The sequence below is a fragment of the Mesocricetus auratus genome, unplaced genomic scaffold (genome assembly GCF_017639785.1).
Source record: "Mesocricetus auratus isolate SY011 unplaced genomic scaffold, BCM_Maur_2.0 Super-Scaffold_100007, whole genome shotgun sequence".
Lineage (NCBI taxonomy): Eukaryota > Metazoa > Chordata > Mammalia > Rodentia > Cricetidae > Mesocricetus > Mesocricetus auratus.
Genome location: NW_024429191.1, coordinates 61,391,695 through 61,416,525, shown reverse-complemented (window position 1 = coordinate 61,416,525; position 24,831 = coordinate 61,391,695). Strand labels below are relative to the sequence as shown.

The window sequence follows — 24,831 nt, the reverse complement described above, 5'->3', positions numbered from 1 at the left end:
AAGCCTTTTTGTGTGGCCAGAGCAGTCATCTGGACCATGATATCATCCAGATCAGGGCTGCTACAAAAGGCCATGTCTGGGTCTGTGGTCCTGCCACACCAGGGTCTGTGTTGATGTCTGTAGTTCCTAAGACTGTTGAAGGCCATGCCAATGCTGGAAATTTGGCTGCTACTAGGGGACATGTTGGTGTCCTAGTGCCTTGCTGCTATTGGGACCACCTGGGATCATGGAGACACACCTGGGCCTAAGCTGGCCCTTTTCTGGATCTGCGATCCTATTATAGCTGAGGTCTGTATTGATGTCTGTGACCCATGTTGCCACCAGCGACTGTACAGATAGGCCCCAACCTGTGATGATGAGGGTGTCTGAGGACACCTGATGTTGACTTCTGGTTCCACAAGCACAGGCACACACGTGCACAACCATGTCCATAGCTGGTCATGGGTGGGGCTAGCTTTCAGGCTCTGCTGCCCAGGAGAGCTGCATAGGACATTTTCTTAACTAGTGATTGATGTGGGAGAGCCCAGCCTCTGCCTTGGCCTCTGACTCCATGTTCCTGCACGGTTTGAGTTTTTGTCCAGGCTTCCTTCAATGCTGACTACACTGTTGAAGAAGTGTAAGCCAAGTAAACCTTTCCTCTAAAACTTGCTTTTTGGTCATGGTGTGTCCATGCAGCAATAGAAACCCTAACTAAGACACATGCTTAGTGTCACATCTATGGGAAAATTCTTATTGTAGCCCACTGACTGTGGTCTCAGTGGTGGAGTGAGGAGGGTGGTACCATGGGTGGGTGAGGCCATGGCTGTAGGGGTGTGGGACAGACTGACAGGAGCAGGTTTTTGTTAGTTTGTTGAGAGAGAATTTCTCTGTGCAGCCCTGTCTGTCCTGGAACTCAATCTGTAGACCAGGCTGGCCTCACACTCAGAAACCTGCCTGCCTTTGCCACCCAAGTGCTGGGATTAAAGCTGTGTGCCACCACCACTGTCCCAAGGAAGGCATATTTTATCCCTACTGTATCTCTGGATCTTATGGGCTCAATCCCAGTATCTCTCAGAAGCAACATTAAAATAAAACCATATATAGAAATGAAAATCAAAGGTACCAACTGTACTTCCAGTTACCATAGAAACAATAACGTGCTCTCTGCTGTGATAATGGCATGGCTAGAATGGGTTCAGTCATTTTCCAATTGGATTTAAGGCCATATCCATCCCCATGGAGGGAGCCTGTGTCTGGTACTGAAAGCCAAGACAAAGGCCATGGTTGCAGGAGTCCCAGGTCCCAGTCTCAAAGCACCTAACCTATTATGGTTGTGAAACAGAGATGTGATTTTCTGTCTAACTGCTACAGTGAGAGATCCATCCAGCTGCACTTGTGGCGCTGACTACATCCGAGTGGTACGTTGGTCTGGGGTCCGGGACAGGATTGCTCTCTCTTGGTTCTGGTCGAGTCACAGAGAGCAGCCTGGGTGTTAATGGCTCAGTGGACTAATGCTAATGCTAACAGTGGAGAAAATGAGCAGGTCTCAGTATCACCTGCTCCAACGCTTTGCGATCACAAAAGAGGTGGGAAAAAACAAAAGTTACCATCTTCAAAGCTTGTTTTTAGAATGACTCAGAATAAGCCTTAATTGTGATAAATGAATAGAAAAAAATATGATTTATTTACTTTGAGGTAGGTCTTACGTAGTCCAGGCTAGTCTTGAACTCAGTAGGTCACAGAGGATCATGATCCTTTTACCTCAACTTCACGAGTGTGGAAATTACAGTTGTGTGCCAATAGGCTTAGCTTTGTGATAAGAAAATCTAATTGTCATTTTCCAAATAAAGAAATAACATGGCAATCATAAAATCACTACCCCAGGCTTTCATAGAGAGCAAAATTTGACACTCACAGTATATACAAGCCCTGGGGGGGGGCGCTTAAAAGTCAATGAGTTTAGTTGGGTAGAGAGATGGTTCAGTGGTTACCAGCACTTGTTGCTCTTATAGAAAACAGAGATCAGATCCCAGCCTCACATGGTGCTTAAAACTGTCTGTAAATTCAGTTCCATGGGCCATGACCTCTCTTCTGACGTCTGCAGGCAATGTGCACACAGTGACACACAGATATCCATGCAAGGAGAACACTCATGCACTTAATATAAAGCAGATGAATCTGAATAATTGTAATCTAGTTCAGTAGGGGTTGATGACACATGCTTATAACCCTAAGAGGACAAGGCAGTAGAATTAAGAGCATAACAAGAGGCTATATAAGGTTCGAGAGGCAGTCTTAGCTACACCCAAAATCTTGTCTTAAATAAACAAAATATAAAAGTGCTTGCTAAGGGTGTAACTCAGATGACCTAGGTCTGATCCCTATAAATCCCTCCGGCCCCACCAAAGACAATCAGTGTCTGTTACATGTTTACGGCTTACTTCTGCTTGTTGCCCACTGAAGTCCAGTATTGTTTACATTTCTGGTTGCTATCACAACATCCTGAGGGCAGAGTCCATCATGGCAGGGATGGAGTGGGGGCAAGAGGGCCTCTAGTTATGAGGGATGGACACAAGTTCGTGTTGGTAGGCCAAGTTTAGGTTCAAGGCCTTGGGCACCATTTCCTCTGAGGACCCAGCAGTGCAGGAGCATTCCAGTGATGGAAAGGCCAGACGACGGCAGGATGCATGCAGCATTGTTGCAGTAACTGCAGGTATGCAACAAATGAGCCAAACCCGGCCATATGAATTAGCATTCATTCTACTTACAGGTGTTAAGGTGGGGGAGGAGGAGCAGGGGACAGAAAGCAGAAGCCTTGCTTCTGATCCATTAGCCTTCACCTGGGGTGTCTTGAGTCGCCCACAGGCTCTTTTACCTGAAGGCATGGGTGTAATGAGTTTACTAGACCCAAGATGAATGATAAATGGACGTATTTGGGGGAACAACTTACACAGAGCAATAAAAAACCACTGCGGCCTTTGTCCTTCAGATCAGATCCTGGACCCGAGAGAGCGAGAGAGCGAGAGCGAGAGAGCGAGAGCGAGAGAGCGAGAGCGAGAGAGCGAGAGCGAGAGAGAGAGAGAGAGAGAGAGAGAGAGAGAGAGAGAGAGACACAGAGACAGAGACAGAGAGACAGAGAGAGAGACAGAGAGAGACAGAGAGACAGAGAGAGACAGAGAGAGACAGAGAGAGAGAGAGAGAGAGAGAGAGAGAGAGAGAGAGAGAGAGAGAGAGAGAGAGAGAGAGAGAGAGAGAGAGCATGCAAGAGAGATCAGGCCTCAAACTTTCCTGTTTCCAGTTACCTCATCACCTGAAGCCACACCCAAAGGGGTGTGGCCACCGTTCCAGGTTCACATGCAAGATGCCACTGCCTTTATCTGCCTGAGGTTGATGGTGGAGAAGAACCCACTGGGGATTCTGAGGGCCCTGTCTCCTGCCCCTAGCCTTCCCTCTCCTCTCACCTTTGCCTAGCCTCTTGCCTATCTCCTCACTCCCTATATTTTTCTTACTTTTCAGCCCTCCTTTCAACTCTATGGCCTCACCTTTTTCCTCATACCTTGTTTATAGATCTTAAATGCAGTGAGTTAGAGAAACTCATGTTACCATAATTATCCTAAGAGAGGGCACAAAGAAAAAGTGGTACATGAAACTTGTCTGTCTACAACAGCCCTTGGAATCTCCAACAGTAACCCTTCTTCCCTAAGAGCCAGGAGATGCAGCTTACACCCTATGAGTCACTATTCCATGGCTCACCCTCTGTCTGTCTCTGTGTTTTTGTCTCCTCTCTCTCTCTCCCTCCCTCCCCCCTCCCTCCCTCTCTCCCTCTCTCCCTCCCTCCCTCCCCCCCTCTCTCTCTGTCTCTGTGTGTATGTGTGTGCATTTAGAGTACAACAAGAGACTTCACACATACTAGTTAAGCCTTCTCCCTCTAAGCTCCATCCCTAACCTAAGCAGGAAGTTTTTCATATATTCCTTGCAGATTCCATTGTAAGATGATGAAGTTGAAAATGGGAAACTGAAATATTTACAAAGTAGTTAATCACAACTGGCAAATGTAGACATTAAATTAAACAGTGTGTGGAGGCAAAGATAAAAATTACTTGAGAGATGGAGCTATACAGTAAAGTGATAGAAAGTGCTTAACATGAAAGTGCAAACACACAGAGAAACATAGATCTCACACACATACACACACACACCCAGAGAGAGAGAGAGAGAGAGAGAGAGAGAGAGAGAGAGAGAGAGAGAGAGAGAGAGAGGAAAGGGGAAGAAGGGGTGAGGAGGAAGAGACTAACAAGAAGGGGAAAAAGAAACCATCACAGTTCTCTCATATATGAAAAGTAGATTGACATGTATGATATGAAGGAAGAAGGAAGTTAATTAAGAGACTAGCAGGGGGGCCGGGCGTTGGTGGCGCACGCCTTTAGTCCCAGCACTCCGGAGGCAGAGGCAGGCGGATCTCTGTGAGTTCGAGACCAGCCTGGACTACCAAGCGAGTTCCAGGACAGCCTCCAAAGCCACAGAGAAACCCTGTCTCAAAAAACCAAAAAAAAAAAAAAAAAAAAGAAAGAAAGAAAATTAATAGAAGTCTAGACTCCAAAAGCCCAAATAGAAGATAGAAGAGAAAAACTCTTAAGACTATCTGAGTTCCCAAAAAGGCAGCCTGATGGATAAGGCTAAACAGAGACTTGGGTAGAGAGTCCTGGGAACAGATAACACAACCCAGCTGTATTAACATTTCCCTGTCTTAAAGAAGATCAGATACCCATCCAACAATGTGAGATGCACTCTCACCCTGAACTCTTGGGGGAGGGTCTAGGCCCTGCCCTATATGAAATGACAGACTATGGACACCCCCAAGGAGGGCCTCGCCCTACCTGGGGAAATGAGGGGATAATGGGGTGGGGTCGGGGGGAGGGCACGGGAGGAGGGGAGGGAAAGGGAGAGGGACCTGGAACTGACTTGTGAAGCAACCTTGTTTCTAATCTAAATTTAAACTGAAAAAGAAAATAAAAAAAAAGAAGATCAGATAGCTGTCAATTCACAGTTGTAATAGTCCCTGGCCCAGGAGATAATTAACAAACTAGCTTCCTCTACAGCATTCTGCTTAATTGCATTGTGGCTTAAACATATGGTTATTGTTTCATCCTATGCAGCCATTAAAGCTTTGTAATCTCAAGACATCCAGTCTTTTGAACTATCTCTTTAAAAACCCCTCTCAGTCAAAAAGTGGCATTCAGCTTGTAACAAAAAGAAACTTTGGTTTTTACATTTGGTGTGTCGCTTCCTCAGTGGTGTATTTTTGGGGTTCTGCGATCTAGGAAGAACAAGCTAACCTAAAAGAATTAACAATTAAAAAAAACTGAGATAAAAAGCAGCAAGACTTGAAAGCACACACTTTTGATCCCAGCACTTGGTGGGGGACAGTGGCAAAAGGATCAGGAGTTCCATGTCCTGGCAGGCAACACAGCGAGTTCAAGGACAGCAAGGGAATATGAGACCATCTCACAACGAAAGAAACCAATGAACACAGTTCATCCAAATGTTCACCACTCCCAACCCCCACCCCATTGCTCTCCCAGGGACTCAGTGAGTGGTTCTTCTGATACCGTTTCTTGAGTCTCAAGCAGGAGCTCATGAAGGTCAAACTGACTGGAAAGAGATGACTATTACCCAACAGGAAGTAGCCTTTGCTTCTTGAGGTTAGAAGGGTGGAGACAGAGGAGGCCTGAGAACTGTGCTTTCGTTTTCTAAGAAACGAAACCTTGAAAAGTTAGGGAAATGGAAAGGATGCCAATCTCAGCCTTTTGCCTGGATTTGCATTACCTTGCAGAAAGAATGGGGCTGTGACTTTCTCAAACCTTGGGCCTGCATCACACAGAGTCTGACGCTTGACAAGTCAGGGCTTCTAGAGACTTCTTCTCTTTCATCATTCAACACTGTGGATTTTTTTTAATTCCCCATACAAGCTTCTTGTACCAATTCTCTTGGAGATGGGAAATATATTCATATATAATTGTGAACAATTCATCAAGTAAGGAGTTAGTAACATTTTCTCTCTCTGCCATAGCAGTGACTGGAGTATACTCACTCATTTTCTTACCCAGGCAGACTCTACCTTTCCCTGACAGTGAGAGTCTAGGCTGAACCCCCACCAGCAGGCAGTTGAGACAGGAGTGGAGCTCCATAGAAACAATGCACCCCCACAGAGTTCTCAATGAGCTGGACATTTTGTCCCTTGTGTATCCAAACCACAGGTGTCTGTTGGCACCGGAGGAGACAGAGATTAAAGGGATGAGTATAACCAAAGCTTGTCATTTGTTTTTAGGACAATGTCACAGAAAAGCACAAATATGTAAGCACCAAAACATACCCCTCTGCCAAAAAACCCCTAAAAACAAAGAAACAAAAGGGGAAAAAAAAGCTTGTGTGTTTCTGAGATTAGACAGAGGCAAAGGGCTAGAAAAACGTGCATTGATGCTTTGCTGCATTTGGTATAAAAAGAGCCCTAAAGAAAACAAAGCCGGATGGGAGGGAGAGGAAGCTGGGATTGACCTGTGAAACAAGCTTGTTTCTAATTTAAATTTAAAAAGAAAAGAAAGCAGTAGGAGGCTTGAAACTGCTTAGGGCCACTGGAGCCTTTTCTTGCAGTGCCAAGGGGGTGCCCTCTGCCTGACTGGTGCAGCAGCCCTCTGCAGCCCTTCCTTCTCAGGAGGCTACTGCTCTCCTCCTCCCACCCGTCCAGCACCTGCTCTTCAAGCACTGGGACTTAGGCTGCTCATGGAAGCTGGTGAAGATGGAAGGCTGGGGCTCCTGCTAAGACACTACAAACACTTCATTTCTTTTCAATAAAATTAAATTCTTCCACGAAGGTATTTACTATATGCGACAAGTTTCCCTTTACCTCTACCTGTGTTCACCCTTCTCCTTCCATCTTTGCCCCAAGCCCCACCACGTAGTTTCCACTTCTGTTTGCATATTGTTCTGTTTGTTCTTGTTTTCGTCCATTTCAAGCAGAATTGCACAAAGCACGGAAGTTCCCCTTCAGACTTCCTGGAGTGACTAAACGCTCAAAGTCCAAGAGTAGCAACACCGTTTCAATCGTAAAACTAGTCCGCTTCACGTCACCACGCATTCACATCTTGGATATATATTGGCCATATCTGGCCATCCAGAACACACTGCCGGCCAGGCAAAAGAACTGTTAACAACTGTATGCCTTCCAGTACTCAGAGCTTCAAGGAAATCAGCTTGGAAACCACGGAGTAAGTGAACCAGGTCCATTGCCGCATCCTCGACCTCCCTGTCCTCCATCATCCTTCTCTTCCTTTCCCCTCCCAGTGTCAAGTCCTGTCTACTCCCCCGTTGTGGGTGGATGTGGGGTGAGAGGTTGACAACCCATCCCTATCAGTACCTATCAGTAAACCCAACCTCGTTTCCTTGTAGGAATCTTGGCTTCTTGACATCTCCAGAGCCTCTTCTGTCAAAGCACAGGCTGCTGAGGACCTGGAGTCATCAGAGCTGTGGTGAGAGCAAATGCCTCCCCCTCTGTGAGATAAAGGGAGGGCTTAAGGTAGATGGAAGAGCACCCATCATGTTTGTTCAGAGGCTTGTTGGAGAGGTAGGACCAGGGGGGTCATGGTGGGGTATGAATGTCAGGCTTGTGTGAATCTACAGAATCCCTTGAGGGTTCTATATCCTCTTAGAAACCTGACTGTGTTGCATGGTAAGAAAACATGGCTCCAGGACGGGGAGGAGCAGAACACTAGAGTCAGAAAGAAACCAGCCCCTGAGGAATTTTGCCAAGGGAAATGCACCATGCCAACCCAGGAGAGAAGAGTGGTCTAGCCTTGGGTTGTTTTGCTTTGTTCCACAGACAGTAGGTCCTTCCTCTCCTGGACCCTCTTTCTGTGCTTTCTAACCAACCTGCAATTGTGGCAGAGTAAGTGCATCAGACTGTCATACTCTTTCCCACCAAAAATAGGTGACTAGACACCTTAAACCCCAAGTTCCTTTCTGAGAGAATTTGCCCAAACTCAGTGCTACAATTTGAGAGGGGACTACCTGGTAAATGAGACCCAAAGCTGCAGGAGTTCAGTGAGCTTTACTTCAGTCTTGGAATTTGGTGAGCTCTGGTGTGTGCCTTGGGTTGAAGGATTCTGTCTCAGCTGTGTGCCTGAAGGTAGTGGGTATGAATCATAGATGGTTTTGACAGCTAGGGTCTTGATATGAGATGGTCAGTGTCCCAGGCTAGCCCACAACTCCTCTAAATGTGACTGCACTGTAGGACTCTCGAGTTTTAATAATCTCAGGGGCATTGTCCTTTTACACTGTGGTGTGAGGTAAGACTTCTGTCCCCTTTCCATGGGGACATTGATCGAGGGTGCTGGCTTAGGACAGGGCCTGATGAGGAGGGTGCTGGACAGGAGGGACTGGGAAGGAAAGAGGAACTGAGACTGCTCAGCAGTGCAAAGATCAGGGTGGGGCTGCAGCTTTAACTATTTACTGGGCAGAAAGGAAGCTGCTCCCTTCTCCACAGGACAGGCTGTTTAGAGCCAGTTTGCTTTGATTGGAGTTTTGCTTGTGTATTTTAGAGGGGAGAGGGGGCAGAGAGTGTCTTGGTGTGTACCCCAGGCTGGCCTGTAATTTGCTGTGTATGTTGGGCATGGCTCAAACTCACAATGCCCACAAGAGGCTCCCAGGGGCAACACCACAGGCCTGTCCCCTTGCAGCCTTTTGGACAGAGATGAAACTCTATGGCCGGGCTCACATGCTGGGCAGGCCTCCTGTGTAGAAATATGCAGTGATCAGCACTAACACACATTAATTAACCCTCCCACAAAGCAAATTGCTCACTAAGGTGGAAACACACATCTTCCTGAGTGTTTCTTGCAGAGCTAATTCACATTAACACCACAGTTAAGCTTTCAGTTTAAACTTCAGTGATCACACATATCTGACTTCACAGTTTTCATTTCCTGGGAGTTCAGACTTCTTCCTTTAGCTTGTTCTTTCAACAGTGTGTTCACATGCTTTCCTTTAGCGGGACCTATATGAATGCATGGCCAGTCTGAACTTACCTTGGGACAGTGTCTTTCTCCTTGCCCAGCTCTGGGTGCTTGGGAACAGTAAAGGAAAGTTTTGGTCTATAATAGATATGGAACCCTGGGCCTGTCTCCTCTCAGGTGTTGAGTGTGTCTCTACAGACCTGCCCAAGATAAAGTTGCTGGGAAAAAAAATGCCAGTGGTGAATATTGCTTATATGAGCAATTTTACCACTTGACATAGTAATTCAGTCTCTGGAAACCTAGGGTCCCTACGATTATTGATTCTTAGACATTCTTGTAAAATGAGTTATGAGTTCAAGTCTACCCTCATGTTTTAGTCAGAATATAATTTCTAGAATTAAACTTCTTTACCACAAGGTATTCTTACTTCGGTATTCTATTTCTTGATTTCTGAGATTTAGCTTCTTATCATGTGTATCTTCTCAGGATTTCCACCTCCCTTTCTAATAGATCTTTATATTACTGAACCACATCTACCTATAGATTTGAGGAGCTTTATTAAAGAGCCCTTGGGCTAATGATAGTCAGTAGCTGTAGCCAGGATGGTTGACAATTGCCTTTAAAGCCAGCACTCAGGATGCAACCGCAGTCAGATCTCTATGAGTTTAGTATCAGCCTGATGTATACATACTGGGTCAAGGGCAGCCAAGGGGACATAGTAAAACCCCATTTCAAAAAGCATAAATGAAAATAGTAAGAATGAAATATAAATAAGTAAAAAATCAGCAGATGTGATTAGTATTCTAAAGAGTTAAGTTTGTGTGACGTTTCATCCTTATACATATTACTCTTACCATCCTTCAGCCATCTCCAATCTCAGCTGTCATGGTATCATGAAGCACTTGCATTAATATGAATATGAAATTAAGTAGCAGTTTACAGGAACTGGGGGGATTGTGCAGAGGTTCAGAGCACTTGTTACTCTTGCAGAGGGCCTGGGTTTAGATCCTAGCATGGTGGTTCACCAACATCCCTAACTACAGTGCCAGGGGATCCCTCTTCAGAACTCCAAGGGCACCATGCACACGTGTGGTGCACAGTCATACACCAGAAAAAACACTCATTTAAAGAAGCTGCAGCTTACAGGGTTTTGACTGAAGCTGTTAACCATTATTTTACAAACTAATTATGAATGAGATGTGATGGCAAGGCAAAACAGAATTCCAAACTTTCCACTTTGGTTTCTGCCAGGATGGCAGATGATGGTGAACTCTGCCAAGGGAGAAAGAAAGCACATCATGTCGGGGAAATGCTCATTCCTTTAGCTGTGGTTTAATGCATGTGCTGCACAGGGGTTCTGTCCTCAACTGTCCACACATCTGGGCAGAGCTTTGTCACTCCTTTTGGGAAGCGGCTGTAAACTGACACCAGCATCTGTCAACCACCATGTTAGAAAAGCATCATAGATGCAGAAACTTAGCTCAAACATTAACAGATTGATTCTGTCCTAGACGTGACAACAGAGTGATGGGGTGTGCACATAATCGTGGGTACTTGGGAGGCTGAGGTGAGAGAAGGTTAGAGGCTGGAATTCAAGTAACCCTGGCCAGAGAGAGAAGGAAGACAAAGGAACAAAACTGCTTCATTCCCTCTAGGGAAACATTAAACAAACAACAACAGCAAGAAAATAAACCCAGAACTCATGAAGGTTAAATATTTATCTAGGAGAACCCACATTCAGCACTGAAGGAGCTCTCATCTTTGCAGGGCTCCTGCTCTGGAGGAGGCTATCCAACGTGAAATTCCCTCTCTTGAGCACAAAGGACTTCAAGCAACTCAGATTCCAGCACAAGGTAGGGTGAGCCAGGCTCATACCAGCATCCTGCAGACTCATTTTCTTTCTCTTTCTGTCCCCATCCCAGCAATAGGTCCTGGCTATTGACCTAGGATGAATAGGAGTTGGTGATACATCCCATTGTCTCATGTAAACCCTGGAGAGTTTCTATCCCTCCCAGACTCTTTGGCTCTGGCATCTCCACAGCCTTGTCTCCAAAACCACCAGCTGCTGAGGGCCTGGATGCTGCAGGAGTTTGGCGAGAGCAAATGCTTTCATTTTTGTAGGATGGGAAGAGGGTAAGTGTGCTGATTTATTCTTAGTCAGCAACAGAATTCCTGGGACCTTGGTATAACCCTCAGTGCCACAAATATGAAGTCTTACCTCGGTAGCTCCGTGCACTGACAAATTAAGCTTGGTCTAAGTCTGGCTGGTGAGCAGGAGAAGAGAGGTTTGTGTAGACCTCCAGAGCCCCTTGAGGATGCCCCATCCACTTCGAGACCTGACCCTACAGCAGAAACTGAAGAAAGATCTCTACACAGAGAAGAATGAAGTCATGTCTCACACTAATTATACAGGAATCTAGAAAGGGACTAAAGAGATGAATGTCAGATCCCACAGCTGGGGTGCAAAGAAGAGAAGGCCCAGAAGCCCTGATCTCTTCAGGGGTCAAAGACTGGATAGAGGGATAGGGGACACATTCACAGCGGATTCACAAAGGCAAGAGAGGCATTTGACAAAAAATGTTAATGTCGCTAATTATTGACATGCAAGAAGCACAGTGAAATATGATTTCCTCTTGTAACAATGACTGGTTAATTTATTCCTTTCATCATTATGATTTTCTTAGTATGGATTTTTTGCCTGCATGTAAGTATGTATATGATGTTGAGTGCCTGGTGGTTCTGTAGTGATAGAGAGGGTGACAGGTTGCCTTTAACTGGAGTTATGGAAGGCTGAGAGTCATCATGTGGGTTCTGGAAATTGAACCTGGGTCCTCTGGAGGAGCAGCCAGTGCTCTTCACTGCTGAACTGTCCCTTCAGCACCATGACTTTTTAAGATGAATTTTATTTTATGTGCTTGTATGGGACTTGAGTCTTCTGCAAGAGCAGCAGGTGCTCATAACCACAGAGCCCCTCTCTGCAGCTCCTGGTCCTGCAATGACTATTGTCAGAAAGATGAAATATAACTGTCATCAGTGATGTGGAGTAAAGGAATCCTTGCACAGCAAGGGTGAGTGTATGACTGAGATTGGACATCTTAGAAAAACCTAGAGGCACCTTAACAACTGAGAAACACTACTATGTTTGTTCAAGTGAAATGAAGTTATTATGCCAGAGAGACACCTGCATGTCCATGGCCATTGCTGCCTTTTTTAAAAAGTCAAAATATGAAATCATGGATAGCTGAGAAACAAAGAATATGTAGTACCCACACAGTGGACTGATATGGAGTCTGAAAAGTACAGACATATAGTCATTTGTGAATGGCATTACATATGTAAAACGATCCAGCACAGAAGAGCAAATCCTGCATAAATTCCCTTATATAAGGACTCTAAAGAAACTGTTATGGTGGTAGTAGAAGTTAGGGGAGCAGGCAGCAGGAGGGGGCTTACATGTTGAGAGATTTAAAATGTTGTCATGTAAGAGGAGCATTGCAGAACAGGGTATCTACAGCAAACAACAGTGTGTTCTACTTTGAAAGCTGCCAAAAGTAGATGTCATATTTTGTGTTACCAAGGGTTGAGCCAAAATCATGCTGGGCTCTGCTTTTTATTCTATCTCCAGCCGTCTGATTGCTTTTTTTTTTTTTTTTGGTTTTTCCAGACAGGATTTCTCTGTGGCTTTGGATGCTGTCCTGGAACTAACTTGGTAGACCAGGCTGGTCTCGAACTCACAGAGATCCACATGCCTCTGCCTCCCAAGTGCTGGGATTAAAGGCTTGTGCCACCAACGCCCAGCCCTCTGATTACTTTTTATTTAGAGAACGAGTTTTGCTACGTTTGCCGGCCTTGAATTCTCTCTGCATTCCAAGATTGGCTTTGTCCTTGTAATCTTTCTGCCTCAGCCTCCTGGGATCTTGATTATAGGATGAACCATCAGACCTAGTTCAAAAACCATGTGTTTAGTGTTATCAACACAAAAATATCAGCTTCATAGTTTTTTGTATAATGTTATTCACATGTCAATTGACTTAATGTAACATATGAACGTATTTCATAATATATACATATTTCACATGTGTATTCTGCACTCTGAATACATTGCATTTATGTTAGAAAAAAAGAAAGGAAGAATGGAAAGAAGACAGACAGACAAGCATAGATGGCTCAATAATTCACAACACAGGCTGCTCTTCTAGAAGACCTGGATTCCATTCCTAGCATCCACAGGGCATCTCACAGCCATTGGTAACTGCAGTCAGATATGCTAATGTCATCTTTTGGCTGCCAAAGACACCAGGGACACATGTGGTTCATACACACACACAGGAAAAAAAAACACATTTCAAAATGCTTTGAAAAAATTTTAAAAATTCATCTATAATACACACAAGTAGCACACTTAAAATTTTTAAAGAGATAAAAATCTTCAGGGCATAAAAGTGTTCTGAGCATCCAAACTGAGATGGCGACCCAGCCCAAGTGACACTCAGGAGCTCAGGTTCGCAGAATCAAATGAGTTCAGTGGGGTTTACCCCACAACAGTGGGCAGGCATGGAGAGTTGCTTTTACTTGATATTGGCCAAGGCACTGACCATCTTACCCTCCCACATGTCTACAGCTCCTCTTGTATAAGGCTGGTCTTTGCTGTCATCTGCATGTGAGTGCCCCCTAGTGTCAGAACAGCAAAGTCAGCTGCAGTTCAAAGCAACCTCCCACAGAAAAGTAGTCTGAGAAAACTGATTTGGTGGCGGTGGTGATGTTTTCTGTTTATATTGCGGCTCTTTCTTATTACTTGGTATTAATTTTGGTGAGCAAAGGGTTTCACTATGTCACTGTCACCCACAAGATGTCCCATGACCCTGGGGATCCCTCTTTACTCTCTTCTCCCCCTCCCACCACTGCTCCTCTCCCCACATAGTCTCCGTTGTACTTTGATGCCTTTAGAAGCTTTGTTCTGCATGGGAGAGTAGACACACAATGTTTGTCTTTCTGCCGCACTTCACTTATGCGATCCTGGGTTCCATCCATTTTCCTGCACTGGTACATTTATGGCTGAATAAACCCTGAGGACAGAGTGAGGCTGCAGTAAGCTGGTTTGTGCATATAGGCCACGTGCTCCTCATGCACTCACCTGCTGATAGGTCTCTTTGCTTCAGTAACTCGGATGTAGTGAAGTGTGTGTGTGTGTGTGTGTGTGTGTGTGTGTGTGTGTGTGTAGGTGTACAAGGTGTGTGCTTGGTGCCCTCAGGGGTCAGGAGAGGGTTCTGATCCTTGGAACTGGAGTTGCAGATGGTAGTGAGCTGCCGGCAGTGCAGTGTAGCAAACCTGAGTGCTCTGGAAAAACAGAAATGTCTCTTGACCAGGACTCTTTCTGCAGCCACCAGCTCTCGGCTCTGACAGGCTCCATCAGAGCTGACTTCTGCATTGTTCCCTGAGCTGGACAGGAAGAGCACTCCTCTCAACACTTTGAGCAGTGGAGTGTCTCTGTATTAACTTCTGCTCAATGCAGAGAAGCTCTTCAGGCCACGCTTGGGAGGAGCAGTAATCCAAGTATACAGCCACCATGGGGACGTTTTAAAATCAGTTTTAACTTGTTTATTGATTTTGTATGTATTGCTGTTTAGTCTGTATGCATGCCTTGGCACCACATGTCTGAGCCACCATGTGGGTACTGGGAATTGAACATGGGTCCTCTGGAAGAGCCGCCAGTGCTCTTTACTGCTAAGCCATGTCTCTTGCCCTGCAGGATGGGCTGACATCAGCACACACTGCCCTGGTGTGGAAGGGTGGCTGCTCGTCCTGTAGTCTGTCATGTGGAAGAGGGAAAGGGAGACTCTACTGCAAGGTGGAGTTGCCTGGCTGGGATTCTGAGGACTAGACTAAGGATAGATGCAAACCAGGATGGTAACTTTGGGCAATAAATCCGTTAATTAAACAAAACATTAGGAACCCAATAGGATTTTTAAGACTACACTAATTGAATTTTTAAAACTTTTTGGAAAGGCCCATTACTAGAGTGAGTACACAAGAGTGAAAAAGGACCAATGAAACCACTAACCCAGGGGGAATCGATAGGAACTACTGATTTAAACTAAATCTCAATCATTCGATTTTACCAAGAAAGACTCCATAGTCAGATGCTGGCGTGAGAGCCTTCTTTCTGCTACACTGCCTCAAACAATACTACTCCAAATGAGTTTCCCACCTTTCTATATCCTGTGTGTCTCTTTCTATGTCCTCGTAACTTCCTGTTAGTCTCTATAGTTTTTTCCTGTTAAGTGGTTGCTTGCTCTGCCTCTTGATCTATGGTTGAATTTATTTAATCCTGTTGACAATGTTCAATAAGAAACCTATTTGATTAAAGGTGTGTGCTAGGGCTGAGCCACACTAAAACTAGAAACAGGGTTTTCCAATAAAGGAAGCAGTCTTGGGTTTGACAGTGTGATCAAATACCATGAAACAAATAACTGAAAAATGAAAAACAAAACAAAGCCCCACATTATGTGGATCGCTATCAGGAAGGCTAACCTGGAGATTGTATTTGTTCCCAGAACCAGAGGTCAGAAAGGAGGTGAGAAGTTATTTGGAGAAATGTCTGCAAACTCCCCAATGTGGGTTGAAGATGTGGCTCCACGGACAATCACAGAGCCATCTGGTCAACTCGAGTATCCAGTGGACATTCTCCAGGGCAGGCAGCATGCCAAGCCAGGACCTTTGAGAGACTCCAAGTATGTAAACTAACTGATTGTCATGTGGGAAGGAACTAGGAAGCTGCTCAGAAGGAAAGTCAGAAGCACAGAGGGGCCCAGGACAGGAACAAAGTGCTCCTAAACAATGACACAATTAAGACTTCACATGATTAGAAAAGACTGTCCTGAGAAAATGAAGAGAGAAAATCTAGACACCAGAACATTCTCCAGCAGTGAGAGTTAGAATGGGAAAGACCTACATTAAAGGACAAAAGGGGCTGTGGTGTGTCTCCTGGAGAACGCTTACCTGACAAACACAAAGGCCTGAGTGTCATCCCAACCACTGTGGGGAATGGAGACCATGGGACGTGCTCACACTCAGAGAATCAAGCCAGTCCCAGAAATCCAATCTCAGATACTTCCTGTCAGTTGTGATTCCCAGAGTTTATAGATTATACATCCATAAAACCATGTGTGTGTGTGTGTAAGACATGAAAGAAGTGGTGAGGTTGATGGGATGGGGACATCAAAGAAAGGTCAGACTGGAGAACATACTTCCTGTGCAGCACACACTTATGTTAAATATCCTTCTGTAGAGGTTGGAGAGCTGGCTCTGTGCTTAAGAGAAGTTGTAGCCCTTGACTTGGGCCAGATTCCCATCACTTATATGGTGGTTCACAACCACCAGTAACTCCAGTCTTGAGGGATTCAACACCCTCTTCTGACTTCCATGACTGCCAGGCATACCTGTGGGGCACATACATACATGGAGGCAAAACACTCACACACATAAAGTATTAAAGCAAGTAAGAGTACACAATTGTATATGTCCCTTATATAACAGTGTCATGAATGATGAATATACACAAATAAGTTTGTTAGTTCAAAACTATTAGAAGAGGATCAAATAAAATCATGACAGTGAATTTGAAAAATTAGCAACCACACTAGTTATTGCATTGTATTCAGAATTGGCCCAACAGTCCCTAAACAAAACATCATTCTGACCTTCACGCTTAATCTCACAGAGCAGCTCAGGCAGTTGTGCTGTGTTTTGTAAAGCATTGCTGGCTCTTACTGGTTAGGTCTAATGTAATGGCTCTGTTTGTTTTACAGGAAGCAATGTCATCTGGGAAACAAAGCTAGTGCTTGCAAAATGAGCATCAGCCTTGATCAGGAGACTGACTATGCAGAACTGGTTCTCTCTGTAGGAGAAATCACACTTGGAGAAATGAATAGGAAGTTAATGAAAGATACTCAACTAAGAAAGAGACAAGCTCAAATGATCTCACAGGCTGTGTGTACTCTACTGAATTCTGGAGGGGGCGTGGTCAAGGCTCACATTAAGAATTCCAATTACACCTTCACCAGAGATGGAATAGGACTGGAAAGTTCTTTTTGTGACATTCTCCCACTTCTTCCAAAATACCTAGACTATATGCAGATCAAAGACTACTTTTTAATTTTTGTGAAACCATGGATCCCAGATATCTCTGGTCAGCGTGTCCACACCTTGAAAACCAACCTCTACACGAGAAGTTTTTCATCATCACATGAGCTGAAAGGTCCTGAAGCAGTCAAGTTCCTGAAAGGAATGAAGTATTCTAAAGGGAGATCATGTTCAAGACAAAGTTTGCCTGAATTATGTGACTCTGATGAATTACAACCAGAAAGTCCTGTCATGTTTTTTAACATGGAAAAGTTCACCTACAAGGAGACATTCTGTTTCACTAAATCCAAGCATGCTGAAGTTAAAATGTCCCCTAAAAAAAAGATTTTAGAGATCCTCCCTCAAACTGTTTCTGCTTTTGCAAACACTGACGGGGGATATTTGTTCATTGGTTTAGATGGGAAAAAACAACAAATAATAGGTTTTGAAGCAGATCAGAGCGATCTTGTACAGCTAGAGAGCGAAATAGAGGAGTGCATCCGACAGCTGCCTGTCACTCACTTCTGTGCGGAGCAGGAGAAGATCAAGTACACGTGCAAATTCATCCAAGTCCACAGACAGGAAGCTGTGTGTTCTTACGTCTGTGCGCTCAGAGTGGAGAGATTCTGCTGTGCTGTGTTCGCTGCAGAGCCTGATTCCTGGCACGTGGAAGGCAGCCTCGTGAAGAGGTTTACTATGGAGGAATGGGTCAGGCTCCAGATGGACACCACACCAGGTTGGTGAAGGGGGATGACAGTCACTTGATTGTTTGGACAGGGGTTTCGAAGATATGTTAGACAGCAGAACATCAAAACTCCTTTTGTCTGAACAGCTAATTTACTGACCTCTGCTAGATACAACCCAGAGTCGACAACCTCCCGTTTCCTTCTGCCCACTTAGGAGCTTTCCGACTGTAGCTGCTTTCAGAAATGCTATGAGCTATTTCCTTCACAATGGCCAACTGTGATACAGCCTGCATCTCCAGTGGCCAGGCCTGAAGCAGGAAGAGGAAGGAGCCCAAATTTTAATTCCCCTCCAGGGTGTTCTCATTTCAGACAGGGGTTTATACTGAGATCCCTGCCAAGACACAGGCCATGGGCAAAATTCAGCTCAGGTTTTGCCACAGAAGATTGAAAGCGGTCCACAGTCCTGGCCTCCCTGGCATTTCCGTTTTCATCAGAAGGCTGATCAGCAGAGCCTGTCATGGACACTGTCCTATCTGCTTCCTGAACTTCTGCTCATCCACCCAGAGTCGCCTGTTAGTTCTGCTTGCCTCTTTCTAGACTATGCCTAGCTTGTTTGTAAAAATTCCTCCTACTGTGATGGTTGAAGTACCCCATCCCCAAGAAGCCACTGCATTGATCTCATTTCTCATTGTCAGCTTTCTGTGTCATTCATCTTTCACTAACAGTGACAGATGGTTTAGAAAATCAAGTTATGAAAAGCGAATGTCCCTTTGTTTGGGCATTTGGATGTGCTGGCCCACCATGTATTGTCTCCATTGCTTTGGTGCCTGTGATGACCCGTGTTCACTTCAGAAACCCCACCATCTAATCTTCCCCGTTGTCCTTTACCCCTTTATTCCCATCTACCCCTCTGCTTAAAACTCCCTCCTTCCTCTCACATTTTTGTACAAAATGGAACCATACATTTTCCTCCAAAGTGAAGGAATTGCTGGCTTTTTATCTCCTTTGGAACAGGAAGTCTTAGTGGAAGCAAGCACCAGAAACTTACATCATCTGGAAATCAGAGCTCTCTTGTCTCCCCACAAACTCACTTCTTCCCCAGTCTTCCTTCCTTCCTTCTGGAGTTAACTGCCTTTTTTTTTTTTTTTTTTTTTTAAGGAGACAGGGTTTCTCTGTATTTTTTTGGAGGCTGTCAGTCCAGCCTGGCCTCAAACTTACAGAGATCCGCCTGCCTCTGCCTCCCGAGTGAGGGGATTAAAGGCGTGTGCCACCACTGCCCAGCTGAGTTAACTGCTTTTTTAAAAGAACACAAAGCTGGTGATAGAGTGCTTGCCTTGCATCAAGAAGCCCTGGCTTCATTCACCTCCATTTTGGAAAATCACAAAGCTGGGCAAGGTGATAGAATGTGGCCCAAGGTCCACATGGTGAGATTTGGCCAGAATGGTCTACGTGAATGACTGTCTCTATTTTTTAAAAAGAAGTAAAACAGACTCATGTAACTGTTAATGTACTACACTACTATAGTGCACTTTATGCTCTTATGTTTCTGTAAGTGTAGTTGGAGCACTTCACTATCACCAAACCTTCATTTTGCAAATTGTATTTGACCTCAAAATCTAAACTCAATATCTATTTTAATTTTCTCTAGGAAAACACAGGTTAGCTAAGACTTTTAACATACTTTGCCCTAGTTACAGAGCAGTATGACCTGTGGAAAATTAAAAATTGCTTTTGTCTTCTCAGGATTTTCGAAGGAAAAAGAGAAACGGACCCTTCAATTAAACATCCCATCACTCAGTCCCTGTAGCTGGTTTCCTCATGATGTTCCAGAAGCTCAGCAGCAGAGAGCTCACCTTCCAGGTAGTGTCACTGTGGCTTCCTAGGTTGGTTGCTGGAAGTATGTTCAAGCCTCCTTGCCCCATCAGGATCCATGTTGAAATCTCTCTCCAGGCTTCTTGCAGTGTGAGTGATACTTGTTTCAGGTGCCTAGAGTAACTGTGTCTCAAACAATAACTACCCCACACCACCCTGCCCATGCCAAGCACACACACAGAATAGCACCTGACTTCATGTCATGTTCTGACACAGGAGAACTGTAGACACGATGTACTTCCTCCCCAATGCTAACCAGCCAGGTAGAAGGCGACAGTGTCCATTCAAATTCCTGAACTGGATATGTGACTTTCAAGAATTATGGATTTGCCTGTGGCTGTGATTGCCAATCTGTGCCCACCAGGGAAGCCTGTGGTCCTCCTCTGAGGCATCCTCTCTCCATCCCTGGAGCTCCCGGACTGTGCCCTGCTCTCGCCTTTGCTCTGCGGAGTCTTCTTGATTCTCTTCCTCCTGTCTCATCACTTCGTGATGGTTACTGATGTCTGACATTTCTGTGTTCAGCATTAGGTCCATCCTTTGCTCCCCTGAGTCTTCTCATTCATCGAGTTGTCCCGAGCAAGATTCAGATGCACCATGTTATGGAAAAGTGGGAATGTGCGTGTTCACGCACTTCCCAGGCTCCCTCTTGGCAGAGTCTGTGTTTCCAAGTCCCCCTTGCACCTGTCACCCTCCTGTTCTTGAATTATTATTGTTTGGTATCCTCTGTGTTCACCTTCTGGTGATGCAAAGTGGGGCACTTAACTAGCTTCATGGTGATGACTCATACAGGATATTCCTGGAAGTTTTCTGTTTAATTTGCTATGTTTATTTATTTTTCTAGTGGTGTTTAGAAAGGTGACATGCTCTCCAGAAGCCCTCTGCATGGAACAGTTCTCGGAATATGAGAGATATGAGCAGTTACTTTGGACAGAGCTGGGCTCACTTCGTCAAGGAATGCTGGTCATCCCTGAGAACTGGACCTTGAATCCTGGCTTGCAGGAGAAGCAGGAAGTCATCTTGGATGTGCTTCATATTTCCCAGGACAGACTCCTGACCCTGCACAGCTTTCTCCTGGCAGATGGAGAGCTGGAAGACGACAGCACTGTTCTGAGGGAACTTGGTGCTGAGTTAAAGAAGTATTGTAATCAAACTGCACTAACTTTAAAGCAGATGCTGGTAAATTATGGTGGTTACACAGGGAAAATAGGTGTTGTGATAAAGATAACCTACTTGGGTCATAGGGCAGTATGTCTATATGATTCAAGCTCGATAATAAGTTACCCCAGAGACTATTATCTGACAAGCAAGACAGTAAGGGACTTAGAGAAGCCTCTTGCTGATGTCTTAGGGACCGTGTTTGGACATAAAACTATAGTGATCAGTTTACCTCTGAAATTTTAATTTTACAGAATTAGATACCTTAATTTTTGAGGAATGTCCTAGATCATGTTTGAGACTTCTTCACATGGTAAATGATATGATGCAAATATATTTCATGTTCTGTAGACAGTAACGTTCTCTCATTCCATAATATATGAAAAATGTATCTTTGCATAACTTCACAAGAATAGAAACGAAATTTTGAGAAAGGGATTGCTCGTTAAAGAAAGCAATGATGAAAGAGTGCTTTCAAAATGTGTCCCTGAGCCGGGGATGTGTCACATGCCTTTAATTCGTAGCTTGGAGGAAGGCTGGTTATCTCAATCTACGTAGACAGTTCCTAACCAGCCAGGCTGTGAAAAGAGACCATGCCTCAAAATAAATACAGGAGTAAATAATAAAAAAGCATAAACTTTTCCTAGTCTGCATAGTAGCCATCCTTCTGGTGGAGGAAAATCATGGTGATTTTAATCATGGAAGACACTCTTCCTAGGGAAGTTAGTAAAGAAAATGATAAAGAACGCTCTATAGGTAACATTTTGTCACAGCATTGCTGTTCAACTGCCTGTTATTGCTGTTACAGCTGTGATTTGTATGTGACAAGCCCAGGAAGGACTTTCCACTTGTCCAAAATCACAGAGGCAAGGCCCAGGGTAGGTGGAAAGTAAATGCAGACTGCTCTCAGCAGCATACAGTAAATACGGGAGGTTTCCAAAAGGTCAAAGACACAAAGAAACGGAATACAATTGTTTATTCTATTATGAAGAAAAACAATGTATCTGTGGCTGTAAGACTTCAAAGGGTCAACTTGCCAAGCCAGTGCTCTCTCTATGGGGCTACAGTGTATGCTCCAGTTCCCGTTTGTAACATTGTTCCCTTTTGGAGTCTTGATATTATAGTTTTAAGTGTTCGATATTGCTCATTTATGGTTCGATATGTGTATGTTTTATATTCGAATTGGAGTATTGTTTGAGCTGTAGATTCATACTTGTAAAAGGTATTTACAGCATTGAGTTTATATGCGAATATTGTGAATCAATTTGAAATGTTGGTGATGCCTTCATAAAGGAAGCCATGTCTGCGTTGGATATCTTCTTTTGTGAAGGATAAAATTTCTCAACATTTGAACCCTAAGGTTGATGCTATATGCAGTGATACCTGTTGTAACTTTTGATGGAGCTCATCAAAAGGCAGGTTGACCGTCATGAAAACTCCTATGTCAGGGGCTATGTACTGGGGTCTCGTATATGCCAGTCATCCTAAGTCATGTTTTCTGCTTTCAACTATTTTTTAACCAATACAATTTATTTTTAAAATCAACCTCATTTCTCATCTACTTTTTCTTAGATGTGGATCTTTCTGAATACAGTTCTTTTCTCACATCTTTCTTTGATGAAGTTTTGTTGTACTATATGTGAATTTATACTTACCAAACTTTGGATGCCAACAAAATGTTCTGCCAGTTTTTCATGTTTCTAAAATAAATGATCATTTCAAACCATCACCAAAGTTTTTAAAATAATTCTTATTGTTTTCCAGAACAACAGTTCTAGGCTTTAGATGTTTTGATTACTTGAGATTGTGGCTTTCAGAATTGTGGCTCAGATCTTTGCAGACCAAGGAACTAAGAGGTACTATTAACCTCGAGCCACATCCCAGCCTTCCCCCACTCCATCTCATGGACCTCTTTCTGCTTTCCTGGCCTCCACCCACACTTACTCCCACCTAAATGCACAGGCATAACTATGAGGCTAAGGTCTGTATTTGAGAGACTGCGTGCTATTTGTCTTTCTGAGCCTGGGCTACCTCACATAGTATTTTCTGTTTCTAACTGTTGGTTTCCACCACATCAGCAGCCTGCCTCCGCTGCCAAAGCAGTCATGTCATCACCTGTCTCCAGGTGCCTTCCCACCATCTGCTGTGGGACACGTGCACCCTGTACAAGTGCCCACCAGGGTACAGCTCGCTCTGTTGTCTCTTGCCTCTCTTGCCTCTTACTCCTCTCTTCCCCTGCTCTTCTCTTGCCTCTCTTCTTCCTTCTGTCTGTCTGTCTGTCTGCATGTCTCAGGTCCCCAACCCAACACAGCCTTTCACTCTCCCCCTCCCCAATAAAACTCTGGCACTAACTCTGTTGCACCTGTTGTGTTTGCTTAGTGGCATGCCCCAGCACGGCCTGCCAAAGGGTGCACCTTCATCTTTCTTGTTATCAATACACTAGCCAATTTCCTGACATTTTCATAAATTCGTTTTTTGTTGTTGCTGAAGAAAGTTCCAGTGTGTATATGAACCCAATTTTCATCATTCATTTTTCTGCCAAGACTCAGTTTTAGACATTAAATGTGAAGAAGTTTTCTGTGTTTGTTCATTTTGTTTGAGAGAGAGAGGGAGGGAGGGAGAGAGAGAGACAGACAGAGAGAGAGAGAGAGAGAGAGAGAGAGAGAGAGAGCACATAAGGGGTGGGTAGGGAGGTGGATCTTGGAGGAACTAGAGCAGGGGAAAACATCCAGATATATCATATGAAAAATTTTCAGTAACTTTAAAGAAAAAGATTGCTGCCTTTAGGCATCAGCAGGGACACAGAAAGTGTAAAAGCTGCTTTGTTACAAGGACTCTATGCACAGAAAAAAATCTCCCCTCCCTTCCTCTTCTCCCCTCCCCCTTCCTCCTCCTCCTCCCTCCCCTTTCTTGCCTGCACCTGGAGACCTTGACCCCGGATGTAAGGGGTGAGGGGCACCGGGCGGTGGTGGCACACGCCTTTAATCCCAGCACTTGGGAGGCAGAGGCAGGTGGATCTCTGTGAGTTCGAGACCAAGCCTGGTCTACCTATCGAGTTCCAGGACAGGCTCCAAAACAATACAGAGAAACCCTGTCTCAACCCCCCCCCCCGAAAAAAAAGAGGTGAGGGGCAGGGCAGAGAAGAGCAGAGACAGGCTACAGTAGAGGTTCAGAGAGAAGTGAGGAGAGACTGAAAGCAATAGGAGAGCAGAGGCTGGAGAGGGTGGGAGGGACCCTCAGGTTCCCCAGACATAGATGTCTCTCTGCCATCAACCTCAGACAAACAGTGGTCTTATATCACAGAGCTTTGGATTCTAACTTATTTGTCACACTCCTGGACTCCCTGAAGCAAAGCTGCATGCTTCCTGCTGTCTCCTAGTGTTTTCCAGCACTTTCATGTTCCTGAGCTGCTCAGTCCTCAGTAGGAAATGGTGCCTCAGGCCTTGAACCTTCCTTGATCCAGCAAACCCAAACTTGTGTCCGGGTCTACAGGTCCACAGGTACACCTGCAGCACCCACTTTCCAACACGTCACAGATTCAGCTTTTTGAGTTTTTAAACCTTTGAAGTATTAGCTTGCATCTCCTGCGTTGCTAATTATTTATTGGTGTTTCCACAATTATGTTGCAAACATATGTAGATTTACCCAAAATATTCTGATGCCTTTATTAGGTTCTCTAGTGAACCAAATGTGGTATGGCTATGTGTTAACATTTTCTACTGTGGTACAAGAATGTTCCATATAGCAATGCTGTCATATTTTGCTCATCTTTTGCTAGATTTATTTCTTTATTCTTATGTTATTTACTGAATGGTATATGGATACAGATTTGACTGGGTGTTGGTGATGCACGCCTTTAATCCCACCACTAAGGAGGTAGAGGCCCGTGGATCTCTGTGAGTGTGAAGCCAGCCTGGTCTACAGAGCGAGTTCCAGGAAAGGCTCCAAAGCAATTCAGGGAAACTCTGTCTTAAAAAAATAAAATGCAAAAACAAACAAAGAAACAAAGG

At 44.6% G+C, this 24,831-nt stretch overlaps 1 protein-coding gene across 4 annotated transcripts; it reads left to right on the top strand.

Annotated features, from left to right (window-relative positions):
• Positions 1–7,030: 7,030 nt before the first annotated feature.
• Positions 7,031–22,550, top strand: LOC101822857 (schlafen family member 12-like). 4 transcript variants are annotated; one of them, XR_005878352.1, is made up of 8 exons: positions 7,031–7,244; positions 7,426–7,505; positions 10,755–10,840; positions 11,029–11,120; positions 15,542–15,718; positions 16,796–17,844; positions 19,538–19,756; positions 20,508–20,646. XR_005878352.1 is itself a non-coding variant. In XM_040749307.1 (8 exons), the coding sequence occupies exons 1-8, from the start codon at positions 7,195–7,197 to the stop codon at positions 21,065–21,067; spliced, it is 2,211 nt and encodes a 736-aa protein (XP_040605241.1). In that variant the 5' UTR covers positions 7,038–7,194; the 3' UTR covers positions 21,068–22,550. The 4 variants fall into 4 exon arrangements, 3 of the variants coding, with proteins under 3 accessions (XP_040605241.1, XP_040605242.1, XP_040605243.1); XM_040749307.1 differs by having other exon boundaries at positions 7,038–7,244; positions 19,538–19,654; positions 20,508–22,550; XM_040749308.1 differs by lacking the exon at positions 7,426–7,505 and having other exon boundaries at positions 7,052–7,244; positions 10,755–11,120; positions 19,538–19,654; positions 20,508–22,550.
• The last annotated feature ends 2,281 nt before the right edge of the window (positions 22,551–24,831 follow it).

Bases quoted from the DNA above. Each gene is read 5' to 3' on its own strand.
- LOC101822857 (XM_040749307.1), top strand. From the start codon at position 7,195: ATGCCTTCCAGTACTCAGAGCTTCAAGGAAATCAGCTTGGAAACCACG. The intron at 10,841-11,028 runs GTAGGGTGAGCC...GCATCTCCACAG, and splicing joins AACTCAGATTCCAGCACAAG to CCTTGTCTCCAAAACCACCA. The intron at 19,655-20,507 runs GTAGTGTCACTG...TTATTTTTCTAG, and splicing joins GCAGAGAGCTCACCTTCCAG to TGGTGTTTAGAAAGGTGACA.